The sequence below is a fragment of the Pogoniulus pusillus genome, chromosome 20, assembly GCF_015220805.1.
Source record: "Pogoniulus pusillus isolate bPogPus1 chromosome 20, bPogPus1.pri, whole genome shotgun sequence".
NCBI lineage: Eukaryota > Metazoa > Chordata > Aves > Piciformes > Lybiidae > Pogoniulus > Pogoniulus pusillus.
Window position 1 is genome coordinate 6,257,461 of NC_087283.1, and position 25,636 is coordinate 6,283,096.

The 25,636-nt window shown below is 45.2% G+C and overlaps 1 protein-coding gene across 3 annotated transcripts in view; it reads left to right on the plus strand.

Moving 5' to 3' along the window:
* The first annotated feature begins 1,677 nt into the window (after nt 1–1,677).
* The window catches only part of CMIP (c-Maf inducing protein), a 141,097-nt gene continuing 117,138 nt past the window's right edge, over nt 1,678–25,636 (plus strand). Inside the window, exons 1-2 of one of the 3 annotated variants that reach the window (XM_064159990.1) lie at nt 1,678–2,039; nt 2,243–2,592. In XM_064159990.1, coding sequence (XP_064016060.1) covers nt 2,296–2,592 — 297 coding nt within the window. In that variant the 5' untranslated portion in view covers nt 1,678–2,039; nt 2,243–2,295. Of the gene's footprint in view, nt 2,040–2,168; nt 2,593–11,452; nt 11,647–25,636 lie in introns of those variants that run through there. The other 2 variants (XM_064159991.1, XM_064159992.1) reach the window with 2 other exon arrangements.

Here is a 25,636-nt window from a genome sequence, read left to right on the forward strand (position 1 = left end):
ATTAAACGAGTGCCTTCTAATTGTTGCCAAATTGTGCAAATGCTGCATTGTTCTATCAACTGGTACTTGGGACTGCTTTTTATAAATCATTTCGATGCTAACATGGAACAAAGGGATGCCTCCAATTTGCTAATAATCAATAGCTTACAAAAACAGTCCCTCTTGAAAGTGTTTAAACAGCAATTCTCCTGCCCAGTGCAAGCCTATTTCAACACAACAGCTCTATAATAACACACGTGATGGATGTGCTCACAGCAATTGTGGTCTGGCCAGTCGTGTATTGTCTTATACAGCAGCCACTACAAAAGGCTTTATGGCAAAGGCTTCTAAACCCTTCTAGTTGCAGCTCTCCTCCCCAACAGATAATCTGTACAACTTGTGATATGAATGTATCAGATGAAAGAGCTTTCTCTTGGGAGGGCTCTTGACTACACTCATAACTGCTGGCACCTCGCTTGGCAGGCTGACCTCTCATTTGAAAACTATTGCACTAGGAGATGCTGCCAGAAGCTCAGCTGCAGGTACACATTGTGAAATAACCATCTTGTTGCAGAGCAGATCATGCTTTTCCCAACCTCCCTCAAATAGAGATGAGCTTAAACCTTCAATCGGGACGGTTTATATCATCTTTTGGAACACTAGTGGGAGACACTGGCGAAGTGACAGCCACCAGGCATGGGGCGTCCCTTGCCGTTTTCTGCAGTGGCTGCACAAAAGCTTAATGCCGGAGCACAGTTCACAGGAGGGAAGTGAAGCGGATGGAAGGGTCTGGAGAACAGGTCTTATGAGAAGCAAATGAGGGAACTGGGGTTGCTTAGTTTGGAGGAGGCTGAAGTGAGACCTTCTTGCTCTCTGCAGCTCCCAAAAGAGGGGATGGAGCGAGCTGGGAGCTGGTCTCATCGTAGTAACAAGCCACAGGACGAGAGGAAACGGTCTCAAGTTGTACCAGGATAGGCTTAGATTTGGTATAAAAAGAAACTTCTTAACTGAAAAGGGTGCTCAAAACACATCGAGGTGTTTGAATCCCCATCCCTGGAGGTGTTTAAAAGACAGAGCATTTAGCACCAGACTTGGTAGAATTAGATAATGGTTGGACTTAATCATCTCAAAGGTCTTTAACGCTCGATTCTACGATCCAAGTCACTCTTGAGCCCACGGCAGAGGTGGCTCCGGGCTCCTGTCAGCGCCGGGGTTCAAAGAAAGGGACTTTTACTGCACTAAACGCCCACGTTCTCTCAGGTTTTCCCCTGCAATGCTGGATGTTCCCCTCATGGCGAGGGGCTGCCAGGCTGCCTCCGCGGGTGCGCAGGTGTGTAGGTGTGCGCCTGCACACCTCCAGCCCTTCCCAGGCCGCGTCGCCCCTCCGTTCCCCTTCAGCCTCGTCCCTCAGCGAGATGGCCGCCTCTCCGAGGGACGAGGCGGGAAGCAAACTGGGGGGGCGACTCAGCACCTCTTAGGAGAAGCCAGAAGAGAAACGGCACAATCCCCTCACTTCCCGCGCCCCTCTCCGCCACAGCCACCGCTGCCCTCAGCAGCTCCACGGCCATTGACGTCACAAGTAGGGCGGGCCACATGACCCCATCGGAACCAATCAGTTGCGTCCGTAGCCGCTCCGGCGAGAGGCTGTCGGCAGCGCTCGCCCCTCTCGCCGCCTCCTCCCGCGGCGGCGGCGGTGGCGGCGGCGGCGCGCCTGGACACACACCCCCCCCCCCCCACCACTCACACACCCGCACCCACGGACGCACACCCGCACCCACATACATGCACACGCGCGCCCGCCGCCGCACTCTCTCGAGCACACGCCCCGGGGGGAAGGAAGGAACCGCGGCCGGACGCCCCGCAGCCCCCGCCGCCGTCAGGAGCCCCCACCACCACCATCACCGGCTTTTGTCTGCCGCCCCCGCCGGGAGCCGACCCTCCGCTCGGCCGGCGTCCGCCCGGGATCATGGACGAAGCGCTTTGAGAGGGGAACCCGCCGAGGGGGGCGGATTTTGAAGTTCGAATAAGGATTTTTATCGCTTCCCTTCCTCCCCGCTCCGGTGCGGTTCGATCCCTTCCCCCAGCTTCCCTCTTTTTTTTTTTTTTAATTATTTTATTTTCCTTCTCATAGATTTTTTTTCTTTTTCTTTCCTCCCCCCCCCCCCCCCTTTTTTTTTTTTTAAAATCCGCCTCGTGAGGCTGGATTTTTTTGTTGTTATTATTTCTAATTTGATTTGGTTATACCCGTCTCTGCCGCCCGTAGAGACCGGTCTCTCCGGGCAGCGCCATCCCTCCATCCCGACCCACGGGGCTGCCATGGATCGCACCGGCGGCTCCGGTGGGGGCAGCGACCGCAGGCAGACCGAGGAGAGCAAGCCGCTGCTGGGCGAGATGTCCGCTCCCGAGGGGAATAAAATGGGTGCCGCGCCGTGCCGGAGAGCCCTGCTCCACTGCAACGGCATGAGGTACAAGCTGCTGCAGGAGGGGGACATCCAGGTGTGTGTCATCCGGCACCCCCGGACGTTTCTCAGCAAGATCCTCACCTCCAAGTTCCTGCGGCGGTGGGAGCCGCACCACTTGACCCTGGCAGACAACACCGTCGCCTCGGCCACGGTAAGAGCCCGGCCGGGCCCGCCGCCACCGCCGCGGGGGGCGACCAGAGCGCGGCTGCGGCCCCGGAGGCTTCCCCGCCCCGCGGGGCATCGGCGAGGATAGACCCGCCGCCGTTGCGGGGCCGGGGGGGCGGATGATGCGTCTTTGTGCCCTGTGGTCGCCTTGCCCGCCGGTCCCAGCGGGATCCCCGCCGAGAGGGTCGGTGTGTGAACGAGGGCTTGGCTTGAGCGGATCCCGGAATGCCTGTGGGCATTTAATTTTCCTTCTTTGTAATCTTGGGGAGATTTAATTTGGCCGTTCCGGCGTTTTTCTTCAAACAAGTCTAGTTTTTATTATTATTATTAATTACCATAATAGTGTCATGAGTATCAGTGTTATTGCCATTGGTTTCTTTCGCCTTTTTTATCACTCCCCCCCCTTTTTTTTTTTGGTTCTTTTAATTTCTCCCTTCTCAACGTGAGACAGACATGAAATTGACACACTGAGCCGTCTCTATCTGGAACCAAAGCCGGCAAATATCTGCTGGCATGTTGGCCAAGTTAGAGGTGAAGGAGGAAGAGGAGGATGCCTTTAGAGAGTGAAGGCTCCGGGTTTGCAGGGTCTTTGCTTTGTTCTAGGCCTGGGTTTGGGGTTCTCATTTGGCAGTCACATACCCAACCCAGACACGGGCAATGCGGTCGTAAAACATGGAGATTCCTTCAGGGTTTTCTTTCTTAATGGAAAATGATGCAAGAGAAAAATGCAAGGTGATGATCTCATCGGCACAAGAGCTGTACAATAGATGGACACGGTCCTTAAAATTATCATTTCTATTTACACGTACAGCTCAAAAATTCCACAGCCAGTATTATCTGAAGGTTTGTATGGTAGATGCTGTGATTACACCCAAATTTCGTCTGGTAGCGATTAACACAGCTCCCAAAACGTGCTGTACAGGGATTTTTAATCATTCAGTAGTTCAGCTGTGTCGTGGGTTTTTTGATTTATGCGTAAATGGATCATTTTTCTCAATGGCTTCGTTCTGGCCTTCCTATAGGACACTGGTGATGGGAGAGAGTGGATTGGCTTTTGTGCAGGTTTGCTGTTAATGGTCTGCTTCAGTGGGTTTCACCGAGTCTCCGCTGTGCTCGGAGGCTGGATTTTTTCACACTTGGGTACGCAGACACGCAGTGTGTGTAAATCTCCCTCCTGCATCGTGCTTTGCTGTGAAGTATTCGAAGCAGGTTTTCAGTGTGAGCTACTTTAACCTTCACGTAGGCCAGCTGCCTATTCTCACAGAGCTCTTTTTCTGTGCCACAATGACATCTCTGCTTACCATTTCCACCGGGCTCTTGAAGATGTTTCCAAAGGAATAGTCTTCTTTCTTTGGTAGAACTACCGTATATAAAAGGAGAAGGATGACTTGCTCGAGCATTGCTGGAGAAAAACCCCGAAAGACACGAGCACGAGGAGTTTTTTGCAGTTCTTCATTTTATTAAGATACCATCAACGTAGAGGGGAAGTTGAATATCAGAGGAGATGAGGCATTTTCCTGGCTGGTGATCCATAGCTGATGATTTCTGAGCTGGGGAGAAGGATGCCAGTAGAGAGAAGCACGATCATGCTTCAGACATTAATCTCTGCAGTGTGGCAACACTGGGCATGAAGTTGTATTTGTGTAGGGGACGTCAAACTCTGCTCCCAGCTGTCACCGAAGAAACCATGGCTGAAACAATGTCTAAAGTCCTGTGGGATGGTGCTTTAATTAACGTCGAGGTGTTCCAATTCCTAATTATTTTGTGTGTATAAATGGAAGACATGCAAACGTCGTTCGTACCATTGCAGGCTCCATTTTGTCAAGCAGTGTTCTTCATGCTCGGTCTTGTGCCTTATCATTTTTGTTCCAGCGCTAACTCACCAAGTAAATAACCGTTGTGCACAGAAATATCTGTGCTTATTTTCTCCACTACTCTCTTAGGTTTCTTGGGTGTAATTAGGGCACTAGGATAAGATCCATGTTTACTTGTTGCCTGCATGTCTAGGTACCTTTAGCAGGTATCTTTCAGACATTGCTTCTGCGATGCCTAGCTTTTACTCTTTTTATGTTTTTTGAGCTGAAAAAATGCGATTTAAGCAAAATATGTGGTAGTTTAGCCCCCATCTCCTACGGAAGTAGGTTAGAGGCACAGTGCCAAAACCTCCTGAAACTGTAGGTAGATATTTAAATGTAGCTAATTTGGTTTTCAAGAGGTGTAGAAAAATATCCCTGCCGTCCATTGAAAGTGAGCATTGGAAGCACTCAACAACTTTGATAACAAGGTCGCTTTTACACATAGGGCTTTCCACAGGCAGGGTGCTTTATAAGCAGCCAGTAATTAATCTTCACATCATCCCTTTGCAAATCCTCTGGCATGACGAGTTTTACTGCATTCTATGCAAGATGAGTAAAATGGAACAGGAAAATAACATCACTTTGGTTTTGCATTTGAAAGCAAAAGTTTTAATGACAGCTAAATCCAGACCTGGTAAATTGTGTCTCCGAGTACAAGGGTTAAGCTGTTTGTTGATTCTAGGCGCTTTCTATCCTTTTTATTGTCTCTTGAGACATTGGAACTGAAGTCTTCTCCCCACAAGCTCTTGTCAGTGCCTGGACTGCAGCATGGGAGTTAGCGTTGCTTTGTGTGTGGATCACCCATCTGCAGTTTTTCCATCAGTAGACACTGTTTGTGCCCACAGAGCAGTCTGAATAATGAGACCCTACCCACGTTCCTTTTTGTGCGAGGGAACCACTGCCGTTGTTTGATTAGGCAGCAGCATGCTTTGTGCTGACAAGATAGCTTCCCATAGCAGAGCACTGTGCAGCCGTGCAACTGAGCGAGCGTTAGGCAATCTTACTTCAGCAAAAGGTGGGGAGGAAAGGAGAATCTTCTCTACGAAGTGCTTTTGCTGACATGAACACAAGTGGTTTGTTTTTTTTTTCAATTGTAAGAAATCAGTGTCGGTAATAACAATTAAAAATTTCGTGCTGAACTGCTGCATGCATTCAGCTAAGAAATGGCAAGATGCTTGTGGAGAGTTCTGTAACTGTGGGTGTTGGGACTTTGTCTGCTTTACGTGGTGATCCCATTGTTTGTTTCATGTCTCTGCTTTCTCAAGGAATGAGTTAAAGATGGTACAGTTTCACCCCTGCAGCTTCACTCCTGTCCATGCTTTCATTCTGGTTAATTTCTCTGTGTGTGTGTAAGGTGTGGTGTGTGTTTATTTATTTTTTTAAAATGTAAATACTAACGTCCTAGTAGGAAATTTTGATACTTAGAAACATTGTTTGCCAGACAACAGCTTGCCTGGGGATGAATCTAACTTTTCCCCCCACGGGAGGAATAATGTTTGTTTTATGAACGCCTACCCAACTCAAGTGTAGTGCCCTTACTCATTTTTTTTTTCCAGTGAGATCTGTCCTTGCACAGCTTGAAGGGCAGTGATAGTAAAAACAAAGACAGGAATGAAATCCAATGTAATATTCCTTGTGTGGTTACTTTTGTGTGTGTGTATGTGAAGAGTAACCCTGTAGCAGAAATGGTGAAATTTAATTTTCAGTAGGTAGCTGTCATGACTGAACTTCTATGCCTTTAATGTCCTTCTGCCTGTTCTCTTTTATGTCTCTCCGCAGCTCCTTTCTTTCTTTCTTTCTTTTTCTTGTACTATTTGGGAGGAGTTGTTTAGGACAATGAGTTTCAAAGTACTGGGCTGCAAGTAAGACTTGTGATACAGATGTATGCGCAGCTGAACAGGAAAGAATAAATAAGCAATTCATTTTCACTGGCTAGTGATGACCTCTCTAATTCCCATCTGGGAAGATAAGACATAATTGAAACCATGAAGTTACTCATTAATGTCCCTGGGGGAGATGGAAACTTTGACTTTTCACGCACATTTTGCACTTCTTGGTTTTGCCTTGGCAGGTAAGGTGAGTGTGATGTAATGTTACATTCAGAACCCGTGACAGCCCTGAAGAGATTTGAGTGTCTTTGTGCGAGGACAATACTTTATCGACAAGCTAGCTAGTCAGAAATGTATTTGAAGGAAGACTATAAGTGGATTAGGGAACTGCATTTGTATTTTCTTCTAGAGACAAGAACACATATCCAGTTAATATTAAATGAGGCAGGGCAAGATGATCCATTTCATAGAGGAGAAGTGGAGTAGAAAATTGTCTTCTAATTGTCGCTTAAAAATCCAGCAATTCTGCCACTGCATGTGTTTCAGCATGCTATGATATGTCTTTCCTTCCTTGCTTTGGTAAAGATAGAGCAAAAATTCCTATCAGGCTGCACTCATTGTTTACTTTAGCACAGGTTGCCATTAGTTAGAAAAACACATTTAACAAAAATTAAATTTCCCTTGAAAAACAATTAGCTCAAGTGGGAAGTATTATGCAGAGCTCAGAAGTTTCAAAACAAAACTTACAAGAAGATTCTTTCAAAGGTTTCCTTGAAAAGGAAGATCGTAGTGTTATCCAGATTCCAAATAGGATGACTGAATTTGTTTTAATAACAATAGTAATAATGACAGTAAATAGTGTGTGCTAAACAAAGAATTGTCTTTTCAGTCCTGTGCTATTGATGGGGCTCTGTGAATGTGACCTAAAACTAGCTTGATGGGCCCATCATCATTAAATGTATGAATAAATTTAAACATAGGTATAACAAAGCAATTTAAGACCATATTTTAAAAGAAATTATAACAATGGGATGAGAAATTGCTATTTAAATTCACTATTTCTCATTGTTTATTATTGATGATTGTTTTAATTTGCCAAAGCATGGTTTGGACGTACATGTTTTTGCTGAGTCTGAGTTAACCTGTTGCTACCTATCAGGTATTTTCTCCAGGCACATCAAAAGTAGCATTTGGTCTCATAATCTGCATGCAACCTATGATAGTTTAGCAAATTGAGCACAGGTCACTCCATGTTATCTGTGCTGGTGAAATTGAGATTCTGTTTCATAACTGACAAAGGGATGTTCCTGCATTAGCAAAACCCATTTTTGGGGGGGAAGACTTAATGAAGATTTAATGAACTATTATTATGTTGTGACAAAACTTACTTTATTGCTACATTGGGTAGTAGCTCAGCGTAGGAAAACATAAAACATTATTTCTTTAGGTTTGTTTAATGCCTATCAAACATACCTTAGAATATATAGTTCCTGCTGTGCTTAAAAAGCATAAGTCAGTAGTGTTAAGGTATGTGTTTATATGTCACAGAGCCTGTTTAAAGTATGAAAACAGAAGCTATATTCATTGATAGAGTGAAAGCTCTTAAAGCTGTGTTAACACCCAGCCAGTAAATTTTACATGTTTGGGAACCTGAATAGAAAGGATACTCAGAAATACTTCTGCCTCATTTTTCATTTTAAAGATGTGGTGCTCGCCACTACCTGGTGATAATAGTCCCCCTGAGGACGCTTGTAAATTGCCTCCAGCTCTCAGCAGGGATCTGATTCTGCATCAGAGCAGGGGCTGAAGGAGCTCAATATCGCTTAGGGATCTGAGCCTTCATGGAGTGGTGAGATCAGACTTTTTTTTTGTGTGTTTGTAGAGGAATATGTTAACTAGTGATGGAAAGAGTCTACTAGAGTCTACTAGATCATCAGAGTTGGTGAGTGATTCTTCTAGGAAAGGATGTGCTGCTCAGAGAAGTTGGGGATGCCCTGTTATTGTAGGTATTCCAGGTCAGGCTAGAGGGGACTTGGAGCAACATGATCTAGTGAATGGTGGCCCTGCCTGTGGCCAGGGAGTTGGTCTAGATGATCCTTAAAGACCTCTTCCAAGGCAAACCGTTTTACAACTCTGATTCCATGAAACACAAAAAGAATGTGAAATGTTTCAGAGGTGAAAGGCTAGGTTGAGAGTCTTATCTGCATAGGGTTCCAGTGTGCAGTTAGGTTTGTGTTAGTGGGAGTTGGGGAACAGAGGCTGGAGCTTTGGTCCCACCAAACTTGTTGACAGATCTGTTTACACCGAGGAAGTTTTGGAGGAAGAAGGTGGTAGGTTTTGTACACAGAGAGATGCATATATTTTGCAGTTCCTAAGTACCAGGTGAGTTTTAATCTGATACACAAAAAGGCTTCTCTCATTTCCCTCTGTGTTAGTAAGTGTGGCTAGTCTAATGGGATTTTACTCATCTCCCCACAGAGGATTTGTGGAAGAAGAAACCTACCTCAAACAGTTCAAGCCTTTTGGAGTCTTTAGAAGTAATTAGATTGTGGGTTGCATGGATAGATTGTGGCTTGTTTATTAGTGTTTTGAGCAACGTTAGTTGCATCAGTTTTGTTCTGTGTCTACATGTGTTTATAGATATGTAGTACTTAATTCCACAAACAGCCCCGTGTTTGAAGATGATTGATACTTCAGCATGTGTAATCCATACAGGGTGCTTGTGCAGGTATGTGCACTCACTCAGATCCCTTTTTCACACAGTCTGCTGCAGTGTTGTTGGCAGTAACCACGTTTTGGGCACTTGTAGCCACTGCTGTTCATTTCTGCATCTGCACTGTACTGTGCCAACCTGTCTTTTGTACGCACTCGACAGTTTGCAGGGTCAGAGTTGGGAATATCTGTGTGCACTGGCCGGGGAAGGCTTTCTCTCTTTGTACCTTTTGCACATTTGTTGTCTTTTAGCTGGATCAGGGAACCGATCTGTTTCACTGTGTAGTCCAGCAGACTGTTGAGGAAGAAGAGAGAGGGAAACATGGTAGGTTGGAATTGCTGCCAAAAACAATGTATTAAATCATTGCGTAAAATTTTCCTGTTTTGCACAATAATTGGGAATGCAGGGGCACTACCAGGAAAGGGAAAAGACAATTGAAAAGCATACATTGTAACTGAACACGTCAATGGCGAGTGAAGTTTTAGCTCTTGTGGTTGCGGAGGAAAAGATGAAGTCAGAACCAGATGCTGAATTGAAAGGCCTTCACTTGACAGGCTTAACAGTTAGGAGAATTTACCAATACTCCTTAGTTTTGAAGGAGGGGATCTTGTTTTGGGGTTTGTGACATTTGCTGTTAGCAGTACTGACATTTCCAGTACTTCAAGTGGCTCCCTGAGTTTGCCTCCTGGGCTGTCCAATGGGAGAGGGCCACTGGAGTGGGAAATACAGAAGAAGCAGATAACATGCATCTTCTTTAATCTTCAGTATAGTTCTAGCTAATTGTAAGTCTTTCTCCTTTCTTTTCTTTGGAGAAACTTGGAAGAAAAGGCAGCTGTTTTTTCTCGGCTGGAGAGTGCCTGCTAGGTATGTGCAGTTACTTAGTTGAGCTCAAGACACTCGTCAAGTTGCAGTGACTAAAATCTGAACTGGAAGTACACTTGGTCACGTACATTCTTGGTCTGGCTCTGTTGAAATCGGTAGGGTAATTTGAGGAGAGGGATTATCATTCAGTGCCTGTACTGTGAATGGCAGGATGTGCTGTTCGGAATGCCAGGAAGGTTCAGGGAAAGATCACTGTGCAGCATTCAGGTTGCCTCCTGGCTGGGAGAGATGGCTGACTCTACTCTTAGGCTTGTACAGCTCTCTACAGAATGGAGCCTCACTTTTGGGTCTTTTTTTGGGTGGGTAGATCTCAAAGCGTTGAGCAGCCTGCATTAGAAGGAGTGAGAGGCTTGCTGGAAACGGCCCTGTTAGAAGCAATTTGCTTTTTGTCAGTGTGTAGACAGTGCTGGCCTGATAGAAAGTTATTTTGTGACTTGACTTTCTTCTGTGTGGAAAACTGGGTCTGAGGACAGAGAAAGTAATGAGGACCAGAGATATCAAAGTGAGGCTTGACAGGGCTCTGGGCAGCCTGATCTAGTTGAGGATGCCACTGCTTACTGCAGAGAAGGTTGGATTAGATGACCTTTGGAGGGCCTTACCAACCCAAACCATTCTGTGATTCAGTGACTGCTCACCGCAGTCTGAAAGCCCTGTCAAGGACAGCAGTGCCCATCTTCAAGACTCTACAGACCATGGCACCAAGTGCTTCCTCTGCACCTTCTTATCCTGCAAAGCTGGGGAAACTGTGTGCCATTGTCTGCAGTCTGTTAATATTTCATTATTTGGGAGAGCCCTGGTGGATCAGTTACTGTCAGAGCAGGGGCTTTGGGTTTGCTTTTTTATTCACTTTTTGTTTCCATTTGCATCTCTGGAGAAGGGAGGAGTGCTAGCTGATGGAGGGAAGGGTGATGAGGCTTACTAGACAGTCCCAGACCAGGCTGCACAAGAGCGCATGTCCTTCTCATTCAGGATTCCCAGAAAAGTGCTGCCAGATGCCACTGCTGCTCCACAGGGCATGTGCCAGTTCCTCCCTGCCTCTCTTCCCCAGACAATAGAGTTTTACTAGGGAAAAAAATGCTGCTTGCTGCAAATTGATCTCTTGTCCCCCATTTGGTCTCAAAATTTGCTGAAATACTGCTGTGGTTTTGGTCTTGGGGAAGCTTGCATGAGGTTGGATCCTCTGCAGGGGCAGCTGCATCCAATTTGCTTGGAGATGTAGGAAGATGGTGCTGCTGCTTCCCCTATTGTCTGCTTTATACTCTCACCTCTAGCTGCAAATTGATCTCTTGTCCCCCATTTGGTCTCGAAATTTGCTGAAGTATTGCTGTGGTTTTGGTCTTGGAGAAGCTTGCATGAGGCTGGATCCTCTGCAGGGGCAGCTGCATCCAATTTGCTTGGAGATGTAGGAAGATGGTGCTGCTGCTTCCCCTATTGTCTGCTTTATACTCTCACCTCTAGCTGCAAATTGATCTCTTGTCCTCCATTTGGTCTCGAAATTTGCTGAAGTATTGCTGTGGTTTTGGTCTTGGAGAAGCTTGCATGAGGCTGGATCCTCTGCAGGGGCAGCTGCATCCAATTTGCTTGGAGGTGTAGGAAGGTGCTGCTGCTGCTTCTCCTATTGTCTGCTTTCATACTCTCACCTGTGGCCATTTTCACCGTGTGGGCAACGGCGAAGTGCGAGGTTTAAAAAGGGATAAGCCTGCTCCTGGGCCCTCGATATGTCTCTTCATTGTCTGCTCAGAATTACCACTTGCTTCGGGGTAAGAGGTCTTGCACCTTTCACAATATGTTGTGGTTTGACTGAAGTTGTTGTGCCTGTGACTGAGAGATTGCAGAGTTTTCTGACTTGATGAAATATTTAAAAGGGAAAACTGCTTTCACTCTCATTGAGGAGAAGAGTGATAAGGAAAGAGGAAATAAGAAAGAGTGATAAGGAAAGAGGAATAAAATGTTGTGATATTAAGAGGGTGGATGCCAAATGCACTAAAGGGCTTTTTGCTTCTTGGGTTTTCAGTGCATAAAGGAATGCTGAGTAGAAAAAAAAATGTTTTTCTTAGTTTGAGAAATGTAAGACACAGAGAAATGGATTTAGGTTTTGTAAGTTTTTGTTCATAAAAAGGCCACATGTGGTACAATAAATGTTGCCTGAAGGAAGCTGAGATTAAGCTAAACAAAGTTGGGTTTTGTTTAAAAAACAAAACAAAACAACAACCCAAGACTTAAAGCTACAAAATAATTACATTTGGGGCTATAGTTATTTTGTAGAGTGTTTTTCTTAGGCCTAAAGAGAAGCTGTGTTTGTAAGTGATGCTAGAAAATAGTGATTTTTTTTTTTCCTCTTAGAAGTAAGCTACACTCAGTTTGGAACTGTACAGATGTCTATGCATATTTAGTGGGTGAGACTTTGGGTGATGTTAGCCCAAAGATGAGGTGAGGATTTTGTAAACCACAACACCCTCCTTATTTGTATATAGACAATTAACATCTAACTGAACAAAAAGAAAATAGCAAGTCAAGGTAATTGCATATGCAGGCAGGTAATATGGATAATCTAAAAAAGAAAACTCCTTCCCCCCCCTCCCCCCCCAAACTTCCTGAAGACCCCCACAGTGTGTTCCCAGTGGGATGCTTCGGGCAGGGTAGAGCAGGTGTTCCTCAATGGAAAAGCTGTGGTGTTGCTATTTTTTCACGTGGCCCTTTCCTCCCAGTCTTTGTCTGCTTTGGCTATTTGGATGTAAGCTTTTGGGATTGGCAGGTGTCTGTTACCCTATCTGGTTCCTGTTGTAGTGGGGCTCTGTTATGCCATGGAGTTTTTATTTGCTGCTGTGATGCAATTAGCGTGTATTGTGAGCAGGCTTTTTGCTCTGTCTGTGCAGGCACCTAAAACAAGATTGAATGATTTTGTTAGCCATTTGCAGGGATGGGCATTGGTAATAATAAAGGAGAAACTACTTTCTGAAACTTGCTAAGCAGAAGCCAGCTTGTTAACCAAAATACTAGGGGTATGTATGGTCTTTCCATAAATATCAATGTCTGTTTGACCTTTTGTGACCAGCAAAAAGGAGGGATTATTCTTGGCCTTTCCAATAATCAGGAAAAGCAATTATTGGATGGCAGCACTGAGATGCTTGAGCGTGTCCAGAGAAGGGCAACAAGGCTGGCGAGAGGCCTCAAGCACAAGCCCTATGAGGAGAGGCTGAGGGAGATGGGATTGGTTAGCCTGGAGAAGAGGAGGCTCAGGGGTGACCTTATTGCTGTCTACAACTACCTGAGGGGTGGCTGTGGCCAGGAGGAGGTTGCTCTCTTCTCTCAGGTGGCCAGCACCAGAACAAGAGGACACAGCCTCAGGCTGTGCCAGGGGAGATTTAGGCTGGAGGTGAGGAGAAAGTTCTTCACTGAGAGAGTCATTGGACACTGGAATGGGCTGCCCGGGGAGGTGGTGGAGTCGCCGTCCCTGGGGCAGTTCAAGGCAAGGTTGGACGTGGCACTTGGTGCCATGGTCTAGCCTTGAGCTCTGTGGTAAAGGGTTGGACTTGATGATCTGTGAGGTCTCTTCCAACCTTGGCGATACTGTGATACTGTGACTGTGCTTCAGCTGTCTCAAAAAGTGCTTTATGGGCAGTGTTTTTACGCATGGAGAAAACAAAAGGACAAATAAATGTCTATCAGATTTCTCAGAGGTGTCTACTTCTATTGGTTTGTGCTTAGTTTCTGGTTCCTTCTTGGTTGGCATACAGCACCTATGGTTCATTCTGGAGTGTCTGAGGTTGGACACCCAAGAATCTCCAGTAGTGTGTTATGCCTTACCCTCATGTCCATTATAAATCACCTGTAGAAGTTGGAGCAGAAATGGAATTTCTGTGCTTCGGCCACCAGACTGTGTCTTCTCTGCTGTTTTTGGTGGCTGTTCCTTTTCTTAATGGTTGTAAATCTCATTAAAAATCAGTGGAAGTGTGGGAGAGTGATTGACAGCAGAACGTGGCCCAGGGTGTCGTGCTCTTCTTACAAGCCTTCAATCTTCCTGCAAAGAAAGTATCTGTCAGGGAACCAGGTGCCAATCAGTTCAAGTCTCTTGCTTTCTGCGTCGTGCACGCTTTGTGTGTTCTAATAGTCACTTCTGACAACCTACCACTTTGCTTTTGCTTTAGAGGCTGTTGAGATTGAATTCAGGAGGAGTAAGAGAAGCCTTGACTGCACTGAAATTTTCAGGGTGAGAGTGAACCTGCAAAATTACTGTAGAAGGAGCTTGTTGTATTCCATTTTTGAAAAAAGATTGGCAGTTCTCTCTCTCTTCTCCTACCTTTACTATATAAACCTTTTGATGTTGAGCTCTAAAATTTAGGAATCACTTGAGAAGAACATGATTGCAGAGGCATCTCGAGACACCACAATGCAAACTGTGAGAAGCTGAAAGCAGAAAGTTACTAGGAGCCATTGGGGTAAGCTAATGCAAACCTGCAGATGTTTTTTTCTCTTCTGGTAGCTATGCAGTTATTCTAGTTGGGGCTCTGAGTGTCGAGTTGTTCCTGGCAGCTTGAAAAGGTAGCTGCACAACGAGAGATTTCTTTGCCCTGGCTGCAAACATTGCCAGGCAGGGCATTGGATGTCAGTGACGGAGAGCTGCGAGCGTACGCGTGCGTGCCTTGGATGCTTTGGCTTCGTGGTGCTCTGACTATAGCTGTGGTGTTCTGTCATCTGAACAGTTTGCCTAGTATCTTGGCTCTGAGGAAGAAAGTGGGAGGAGGGAACCCAAACTGTAGAAGGCCTAGTGAGTCTTTGTAGAATATTTGTAGCAGAACCTCCCATCTACTTCAGTGGACTGTTGGATGAGATGTGTTTGTGTCCTTCATCTTGCTGCTCAGCAGTGAAATGCCTGTTGAGTACCTGTGGATTCCTTGTGGGAGGTGAATCATGCGCAGTGAAGTGGTCGTGTTCCTTACTCAACAGTAACATAGAACAGAGAGGTTTATTTGAGATCTGGAGAAAGAGAAAACAACATGTTACAGATGTCACTCAGACAGTGCTCAAACCTGAGGAAAATCTGTGCAATTGCTGTAAAGCTCTGCCTTAAGTGAGTAGATTATAGTAGCATGATCATGGAATTGGAAAAGGAGCTTCATCTTCTCCTTCCAATGCAGGAATACTGACTCTTCTTCAGCTGTTCCTTAGGAAAGGAGTAGCAGCTCCAGCTATGTAATGAGTAAATGCAGCCATTTTTCCTTCCTGGCATATGGAAGTGAGGAGCATTGATGAAAGATATTGTGCAAATGCAAATTATTAGTCATTGCTTTTAGTTTTTCTTTCATCCCTCTGTTGTTCTATCAGATCCTCCAGGGTTTGGTGTGGGTTTGAAATAGTTTTTTTCTTGTAAAAAGTAGCCTGACATCCAGAGGCACAAAACTGCCTCTTTCTCCTCTCCTAAAGGAGTAAGTGGCTTGAGTGGAGTCCTGTCACTAAAATCCCATCTACTTTGCAACCAGTTAATGTGGACATAGCACAAGTTTTATGGTTTCTTCTGGCACAGAACTTTGTTCCTGAAGGTGAAAGTACAGGCACAGTCAGCATGTCTCATCTGACTGAAGGCACGTTTTTAGGGTCAGGTAATTCATCTTTGGTGATTGCTGTGTATGAATTTGGAAACAAAGCTGGAAAAGCTTGAAATGAGATGTGTGGGACCAGACATGCAGTTTTGGTATTGGCTATTGACACAACCTCATCTAGGTAACCACTTAGCCTTTGGAGCCCAGCCTCTGCCTGAAGACTGTAATGTTCTCTTGCTTCTGTGTTCATGGTGAGAAAAATGTAGGCATTGAGAAGTATTGCTGATGGCTTCTTTTCTAAACACTAACTTATGTTTCTTTTGGTGATATGTAACTAATTCCCTCTAATCTCCCCTGATTTATTGTGAGTTACTTCAGATGTCCCCATTTGGGTTGACTCATGTACTGTGAATTTGTTGTGGGAGTTGACCATGTGTAAAGCTGCTTCCTCTTGGAAACAGACAAAATGGGAAGGTTGTGAGTCCTCTTTGGGGCTTGTTCACATGTAGAACCAAACCTCTGGTGCTTTAAAGCGATGTGCTGGATTGTATAGTGGCTGGTTTTAAACCTGGGGTTGAGCTGAGATTGAGGCAGCGCTAAGTATATGCACTGCCTGTAGATCCTGTGCAACATAAATGCTTGTGGTACTATGGCACAGCCCAAGTGGGCTTGAAGAGGAAGGGAAAGAAAGGAGGTAACAATATGAAAAAATAAACAAAAACAGCTTCAAATTAGAGTTCAGATCTGTGTGCTCCAGCTGAAAAGGAAGTCTTGGAGTTGGAGAATGCATTGTACTTGTGACTGGAGCTTTTGGACTCCTCTTGAAGGGATGTAGTCCAGAGTGCAGCTTCTTAGTGAGAGTTGAAGATGGCCTTGTAGAGTGGCCCACAGCATGTGAGACCTGTGCCATGGTGTCCTCCCTTTTCAGTGCAGTTTAAAAATAATGGAAATATATAAATTTAGTGGATTATATGTTTTCTAATGCCTGCTCATTTGTCAATCCCACTTTGAGATATAGGTGCAGTGCTGTGTTACATTATCTAGCTTTGACATTAGGGGTTTGGGAGGTTGTGTCTCTCCTTGGATTTTGTTAGGAGAAAGAGGAGAAAACAACCCATGTTGTGCATCTTTTTGCCTGTACAGTTTGTATATGGAGATCTTCTGGGAGCTGCTGTCTTGAGGCCCTTGTGTCTGATCTAAGACTCTTGCTGTGCTTGGATTTCGTGTTGCCCTTTTGTTGTTTTGTCTTCCTGTTGCATTTGTAAGAAAAGCTTGCACAAACAATGCTTTGCAGTTTCCAGACACTGAAGTTTTCTCCTTTGCTTCCTCTTTTTGTAGCACATTTGTGAAAAGGGCCTGTCTTCTTTGCACTGCAGTTAGCATTAATCTCAATGCATTTAGCATTAACTGCTCTGTGTTCCAGCACATAGGGACCAGAGTTTCCCTTCAGCAAGTGTTATTACTCTTTATGGTAAGAACAGAGTAAAAAAGATTTGTGCTTATAGAAGTGAAAGTGCAGGCAGCGTTAAATTATGCAGTTGTGAGCTTGTTTTTTCCCCTCCCCCCAAGAGTGCAAGCCAGTTAGTAACCTAGTGATCTATACATAAGGCTTTAACTGGATACATGCCCAGAGTGCAGGTTAATATGGAAAAGCTCTGAAGGCATGGGGTCACAAACTTTATTTGACCACACGAGGACCGTCTGCATGATCCCATGTGGAATGTGAGGGATTCACAAAACAAAGAAATGCCTTTATGGATTGGACACATCTGCATGTAAACCGCAGGATACAGAGGTGGTGTTGCTGTGTTCAAGTCAGCAGGCTGTTGACTAAATAGGACTTCCTCAGACTAGTATTAATTTGATGTCTCTTAGGAGTGCTTTAGGTAGGGCAGAGGTGCATTTGTGTCCTCTGTAATTCACCCAACTTCTGAAGTTTCAGTTTTGAAATTGTTGACTTTTTCTTTTTACGATTGGATATAATCTTGGCTGCCTTTGGAGGTAAGGGGAGGGGGCCAAATCTCTCTGTAGTGAGATGAAAACAAGCAGATGTCTTGACTGCAGCTGGCTAGAGATGAATCATTTCATATAAACTTGCCTGGAGAGCATGATCTTGTGCTTCAATAAACCTGTACTCGGAGGGAAGGGAGAATCCCCATTAGTCAATGATATCCTCCTGGCCTAAAATTCCAGTGTTTCTAGTTTGGAGATCACATGAAGCACATACAGGCTACTAGCTGAATTCAGCAAAGGCTTTCTCAGGTTTGAAAAGACTGGTAGCACAGATTTTGTGTTTCTTCTGGGAAATGTATTTCTAAATGAGAATTATACTCTCCCTAGATGTGTAAAACCAGCTACAGTCACACTGAATCAGTTTAATAATGCCTCTCAAACCAGTTTAATAATGCCTCTCAAACCAGTTTAATAATTGTAAAATCTCTCTTAATCTGGCATACTATTGCAATAGAGAGTTTGGTGGTTTAGGAGAGCTCTCTTGGAGCTGTTGCTGCCTTTCCTCACCTTTCAGATGAAGGGGAGCATAAGGCATACTTCCCAACTCAAAAGTCCCTTTTTACCCCTTCTGCTTCTGCATGACTTTCTGGAAAGGTTGGACATGTTCACAAATGAGAGTGGTGACCTTGTATCTCACTATGGAATGGTGCTTGGTCAGACATCTGGATCCCAGGGCAGTTTACTGGTGTGGGCTGCTTCAGACTTTGCTGTCCTATTTCTCTTTGCAGCTTAGGGTCCTGTGCCCAGATGGCTGTGCAGTGAATTTGTACTGTAGCTCTGTGTTGGACATATGCTGCTTGCAAGCAGCAGTTCAGGGGATCTTGGTACTTTATTCTTTGGTTGTTCCCTAAAGATAGTGGGATGGAAATGTTATCTCCTGTAGCATAAGCCCTAATCAGCATGAATAGTGGAGAGCTTATGGCAACTGTGCTCAGATAGTTGCAGAAAATAAGGTAACCCTAATTAGAGTTTTGTGCAAGTGGTTTCAGCATTTGATTCCCACCATTTGCCTGACTAACAAAGACAGGGAATAGTCCTTAGCTCTCTGCCTGCAGCAAGAATATGGGAATTGAAGTGACTCATTCTGAGGGACATGGTGGTGGGAATGAGGCACTGCTGTGGTTGCAGATAATTCCCTGGAAATCTCTGTTGTGCAGAGTGCATTAATTGAGGAGATTCATGAGCTGCTTAAAGTCACATCACTTCATTTCCTCGTCAGGGAACTGGAAGTCTGTCTAATCCATGTAGGAAAAAAACAGGATCTTTCTGGTGGTGAGTAAATCTTTGTGAAAAGAGGCTGTATCTGTGGCCCACCATATTGTCCTGTGTCAAACCTGTTGTTGTGTAGCTTGAATGTTTTCATGGCATCCTGTCAGCTGTGGGGATGGAGACAGCAGGATAAGGACGTGCATTTCTGAGTACACAGAAGTGAGCAGTGGAGACAAGGAGGGAACTGTTTGCTGCTGGTTTCTTCAGTGGAACAGCAGAAGGATGGATGCTTCCTGTTTGTCGCTGATCACCATCTGCAGCGATTGCAGCAGCCTCAAGAAGTGGCATAGCTTTATATTCAAGAGAGAGGATGTGGCATTGGATACCCCTGCAGAGAGCTGCAAGTACAGCATGATGCTGTGTGGTTTTTGCCTATTCTGGAGTGGATAGGAGCATGCATATCTCCGGGAAACCTGCTCCTGCAGATAGTAGTGTGTTCCTAGTACGCAGATCAGATGCGTTGTGTAGGCAGCAGAAAATAAACAGTGCAGCCCACCCTTCACAGATTCAAACTGCAGAAGGGAATGTGCTTATGGAAATCAGACTTGCAGTGTGGGATATTATTTTTGAGACTCAGTTCTACCCTAGTTCTGGTTTTCCCCAAGTGCCTGTACTTCTGCCTTGCTCATGGCAGGGCCAGGTGAAAGCTGGCCTGTACAGAATGAGTCCAGTGGCTTTTGCCACAGTTTATCACACGCCCGCTTGAAACACTGCTTCAGCCTGAGTTTTTATCCCTCTTAGTGTTATGACAGGGGAAACACTGCACAGAAGAACACGGTGTAACACTTCAATAGCTACTTGCTAATTAAAAAAAAACCCCAAAACCAAAGAGAGATGTACCTTTGTTCACTAGAAATCAGTCCAAGTCAAGATTCCTGCATCTCGATAATTCAAGAGAGATGTTGAGGTGCTGGAACGTGTCCAGAGAAGGGCGACAAAGCTGATGGAACACAAACCCTATGAGGAGAGGCTGAGGGAGCTGGGGTTGTTTAGCCTGGAGAAGAGGAGGCTCCGGAGTGACCTCATTGCTGTCTACAACTACCTGAAGGGACATTGTAGGCAGGTGAGGGTTCGCATCTTCTGCCAGGCAACCAGCAACAGAGCAAGGGGACACAGTCTCAAGTTGTGCAGGGGAAGTATAGGCTGCATGTTAGGAGGAAGTTGTTGACAGAGAGAGTGATTGGCATTGGAATGGGCTGCCCGGGGAGGTGGTGGAGTCACCGTCCCTGGAGGTGTTCAAGCAAAGCCTGGCTGAGGCACTTAGTGCTGTGGTCTAGTTGACTGGCTAGGGCTGGGTGATAGGTTGGACTGGATGATCTTGGAGGTCTCTTCCAACCTGGTTGATTCTGTGATTCATTTCTGACAGTGATTGAATCTTATGGCTTCTGATTTGATCCTTGAACAGGGAGAGCTGGTCAGTGAGAGGAGATGCCCTTTCCTGTGGTTTTATGTGCCACTGCTATCCTGTGACTTCTGGCAGAATCAAGGAGACTTTAAGGCTGGATTTGGACACCTGTCTTTCTAGCATCTGCTTCCACCGGGAGGTCACAGTGGTTTCAGTTGCCTGACTCCAGCTCACATCCGCCACGAACAGCGTAACGTGCTAGCTACGCTCTTTGTGGCAAGCTGGTGAAGTATTATGAAGTACCTTCTTAGATCCACTCGTAATGAGAGTCTTCCTTCATCTGTGCCTTTGGGAACATTTCAGTGCTTTGCCTGGCAGTGTATCACTGCTCTGAATCGTGTGTGGAAAAATGTCTGAAGCAAATGAAACAAAATGAGTTGTGAGTAAAAGATCAAGTCAAAACACTGTCGAGTTGAAATCACTGAGTTGATGGGTGCAGTGCTATCTGTGACTGGCAAACCTTTGGTGATGCCAGGGGTGAAAAGTGACCATAGCAGGCGAAGTTGCACTTGAGGTTTCTGTGACTTAAGTAAATAAATGTCCTTAATCCTGTGATTTATTATTTCATGTGATCACATGAGATGAGGGGCTGTGAACACAAAGAGTCGCAGCAGAATGTCCAACAGGTTGCCTGTTTCAGCAAAGTCTCGCTTGAGACTAGATCTTAAGGAACTGAGGTGGAGAGAATGGGAGTTAAAACCAAAAGTTGTTCTGGTGCTGTGTTTGTGGATTGGCACATCTAGATCTGGGAGTCCATTACTGTCTACAACTACCCGAAGAGGCATTGTAGCCAGGTGGGGGGTGGCCTCTTCTCCCAGGTAACCAGCAATAGAACAAGGGGACACAGTCTCAAGTTGTGCCAGGGTAGGTATAGGCTGGGTATTAGGAAGAAGTTCTTCCCAGAGAGAGTGATTGGCATTGGAATGGGCTGCCCAGGGAGGTGGTGGAGGCACTGTCCCTGGGGGTCTTCAAGAAAAGCCTGGCTGAGGCACTTAGTGCCATGGTCTGGTTGACTGGATAGGGCTGGGTGCTAGGTTGGACTGGATGATCTTGGAGGTCTCTTCCAACCTGGTTGATTCTATGATTACACCATTTTTACTCAGAGCCTTTTTTGTTGAGAATCACTAGGAGCGACTTGGCATCTGTGCTGTACTAGTAAAAACAATCTTAACTGCTTATAATTAATGAATCGTGTAAGTTGACAGTCACTGATTCGAGGGGCTGGACTAACAAACAGAAGGACAGCCTGAGTTCTGCATTGCCTGGCAGTGTACATCAGAGAAGGAGCTGCTTCATCTAGTGCTGGATTGCTTTGGTGTGTGGACTTTCAAATAAGCAGTGCTGTGAGAGAAGAGACTGTATCAGTTCTTTGATCTGAAGCCTGTATCTTGGCTGGAAAAATGGCATAATTTTATATCATGTGTCTTGTGACATTAAGCCTTTGTGAAGACAAGATACTGTCACGTTTTTCCACATGTGTCTGTCTAGTGTTACTAGGGAGGAAGATAAACCATTGACCTGAAGTGGTTATGCTCTGTGCTTTGTTGCCTTTTTTTAATTACAAAAAAAAAGAAGAGATGGCTTAGTGTAAAACCAAAAAAAAGACAGATTGAGATCCAGCAAGGGAAGGGATGGTGCTTCTCAAGTGGTGACACTTGGGGTTGAGTTTGATTCTTCTCAGTGGAGAGAAAATGTTGCTTTTACTTTTTCACACCAATGTATTTAAACAAAACAAGCTACTTGAAGAGAGGATTTTTTTTGGGAACACTTTATGGGTTCAGACTTCTCTAGTCCCTCTGACTATTTCTTTAGGTGGTACATGTATGTCTAATCCAGTAGGGAACTAGATAGGACAAAACTGCCTTTGCTTTGATTCTTGATTTTTTGGGCATTAGTTCTCTCAGTGAAATCTTACCAAATGCCTGTATTTCCCCATGGAAAAGAAAGTACTTTAGAGAGAGCTGATGTTCTGGGCAGTATATCTGAGATAAGTATAGATGCTAGAGGAGGAGAAGGCAGCCTCAGGAACAGTTGGAAGGCTTAAAAAAGCTGATACCTTTTTTTTTGGTTGTCATAGAGATGTGCCAGTCCGTGTCTCTCACAGATGAGCTCACTAACTGAATGGCTATGCAGGATGAGTCTGGTTTCAATGAAGATGTTTATACTTGAAGAGCACAGATGGACTTAAACCACAGCCCAGAATCCAAACACCCTTGAGCTCTCCTAGGGGAAGGGAGTGATAGGAAATGAAATCTGGATTTTATAGCTCAGGCATGCATCTGTCCTCCTTGATTTGGCTTTTCAAGTTATTATGGGAGGAAAGTAGGAGAGGAATATTTTCTGCAGTAATGAGGGTTTGTTTGTTGTTGGATATTGGGGGGAGAGGGTTTTATTTGGCTCAGCTCCATTGGAATGAAGAGCTTTCCTGCCTAGATGTCTTTGCAGGACCATCATGGGTGAGGTCATTTGGTTGCATAAATGTTTAATGTGCAGTCTTCAGCAGGTAATGTTTCTATCATTTCTGTACTTCTCATACTCTTGGTCTTCCAAAATGCAATACTTTGCCAGAGAGCTGACATTGTGCTCTCCCACACTGCACCTGAAATGCTGCCATAGAGGTTTAGCAGAAGTTTGCACTTAAATGTTGCTGGTGCAAACGACTGCAAAGGGTAAAATAAGCACCAGACCTATGAAATACCAAAGAATGTGCAGATGACACAACTAATAATCTTCAACAAGGTGTGTCTGTGAGCAAATTTAGTGCAGTCAACAAACAGCATGTACTATGTTAAACAGGGTGGTGTTCAGAACGGGCAGAAATGTCCTTTGCAGCATAGCTCGGTGAATTTTTTCACTTCCAAGCAGCCCATTAATTATTTTCTTCTACATCTACACTGTTAGAGTGCCTTAAAGGAGCTGAGGGCTAAAATGCCAATGGGTACAGTATCTGCAGGGTTTTCAAGTATCCAAGTGATTTATCTCTCTGACTGCCTTACTTTCCTTGGGTTTCTATTCTTGGAGCCTGGCTGCCGGAAATGATGCATTTTGCTGAATGCAGAATAGTCCTGGCTGTGCCAAGGCATGTACTTGGAAAAGTGGAGTACTCTGTCCTGTTAATTGATAAAAATAATCAAGATTGTGGAATAAATTAAATGCTGGCTGGTATTTTCATGTGTACATATATATATTTATTAGTATTTCCAACATGTGGGAGGGGTAGCATCTATTGAAATGAAACCCACCCTTACCAGGAGTTCTCACTATTGGAGATTATGTTATGGACTGGGTGATCTTGGAGGTCTCTTCCAACCTAGTTGGTTCTATGATTTTCCATTTTGAGTAATTTTGAGCCTCAACTTTGATCACAGCATTGAATGAAGCTGTGCAGACTCTTCTCTTGATACTCTGTTTTTGCTTGTTATTAGCTCTTACATGTCCTGCTTGAACTTGTGTTGGAAGACAGGTTAGGCTAGAATTGCCTTACCTTTTAATGAAAAAGACTTATTTTGAGGTAAGAGGAGATCTTTGCATGCAACAAGCTTTGGGAAGCAGTTTGTATGCAGAGAATTTCCTCTTCTGCTAGCCTGACCGATGTTTTGTGGAGTCTTACAAGGTCCCAGCACTCCATTGAAGACCTTGCTCTGTCAATTGATGTCATCCTCGGAGAGGAGAGGAGGACTCATAGCAGTTTGTGGAGGTGCAACCTCGTGCAGGTGAGGACACTACACATGTGTTGTGTGCTGTGGATTGCAGTGCCTTGCTGGCATTAGCTGTCATGCAGCTTCAGCCAGTTAGGAAAGCTGCAGGTGAGGGAAGTATTGATTAAAACCAAAGCAGTTCATCTACCTGAGGTAAGGGAAATGCCAGAGTTATGGTGATTATTTGCTGCTTCTCACCGAGGGGATGGCCACCTTGGCAGAGATGACAGGGCCAGGGCTCTTGTGCTCCTCCAGCTCTGCCACTGGGCAAAGTGCTTGGGAGTCCTGTATGCTTTCTCATTCAAGAGATGGTGCTAATAGGCTTTCTTTCCATTGTTTCAAAGGTTCATCAATTAGACAGCATCCAAAGGAATCTTCAAAACTCATTTTGGAATGGGCTGCCTGGGGAGTTGGTGGAGTCATCATCCCTGGAGGTGTTTAAGAGGAGGCTGGACGAGGCACTTAGTGCCATGGTTTAGTTAATTAGAAGGGTTAGATGATAGGTTGGACTTGGTGATCTCAGAGGTCTTTTCCAGCTTGGTTAATTATGTGATTTTTCTGGTAGAACTCTGTGAATAATTTGTCTTGTTTCTTCTACTTTTATTATCAACTTTCAGTATTTATTACAACCCCCTCCAGATCTATCTCCTTTGTCCATTTTCGTAATGGCCTTTCTGGAAAGGGAACAAACAACTGATGAGGTTGTATTTAAGGACCTATAAAGTGGTCAGCTTGGAGGCTGCCAAATGCCTGGAATTAAGATGGAAAGAATTAAATGACCATTTAAAAGTATTTTTTGTCAGTGATATCCTGGAACCCAGATCACAGTATTCTTCAGGCTGAGAGAGTTGAGGTTGCTCAGTTTGGAGAAGAGAAGGCTCCAAGGAGCCCTTACTGTGGCCCTCCAGTATCTGAAGGGGCCTACAGGAAAGCTGGTGAGAGACTTTAGGGTGATAGGACTAGGGAGAATGGATCCAAGCTAGAGGAGGGGAGATGTAGATTAGATGTTAGGAAGAAGTTCTTCACATTAAGGGTGGTGAGACACTGGAACAGGTTTCCCAAAGAGGTGGTAGAAACCCCATCCCTGGAAGTTTTTAAGGCTGAGCTGGATGTGGCTCTGGGCAGCCTGATCTAGTGGAAAGTGTCCCTGCCCATGGCAGTGGAGTTGGAACTGGATGATCCTTGAGGTCCCTTCCAGCCCTGACAATTGTATGATTCTGTGATTGTTAGACAGAAAGAAGCTTTTTGAATGCCAGTGTTTTCAGTATGCCCTGGATAGGTAAAATAGTTTGTCAAGCAGGAATGCAAGTGATCAGGCAGGCCATATTTTTATAGGACATCTTTGCTCTCCTGTTTGTGTGGGAAGTTGGCCAGCATGAACATGAGCCAGCAGTGTGCCCAGGTGGCCAAGAGAGCCAGTGGCATCCTGGCCTGCATCAAGAATGGTGTGGTCAGCAGGAGCAGGGAGGTCATTCTGCCCCTGTACTCTGCACTGGTTAGACCACACCTTGAGTGCTGTGTTCAGTTCTGGGCCCCCCAGTTTAGGAGGGACACTGAGATGCTTGAGCGTGTCCAGAGAAGGGCGACGAGGCTGGTGAGAGGCCTCGAGCACAGCCCTACGAGGAGAGGCTGAGGGAGCTGGGATTGGTTAGCCTGCAGAAGAGGAGGCTCAGGGGTGACCTTATTGCTGTCTGCAACTACCTGAAGGGTGGTTATGGCCAGGAGGAGGTTGCTCTCTTCTCTCAGATGGCCAGCACCAGAACGAGAGGGGACAGCCTCAGGCTGTGCCAGGGGAAATATAGGCTGGAGGTGAGGAGAAAGTTCT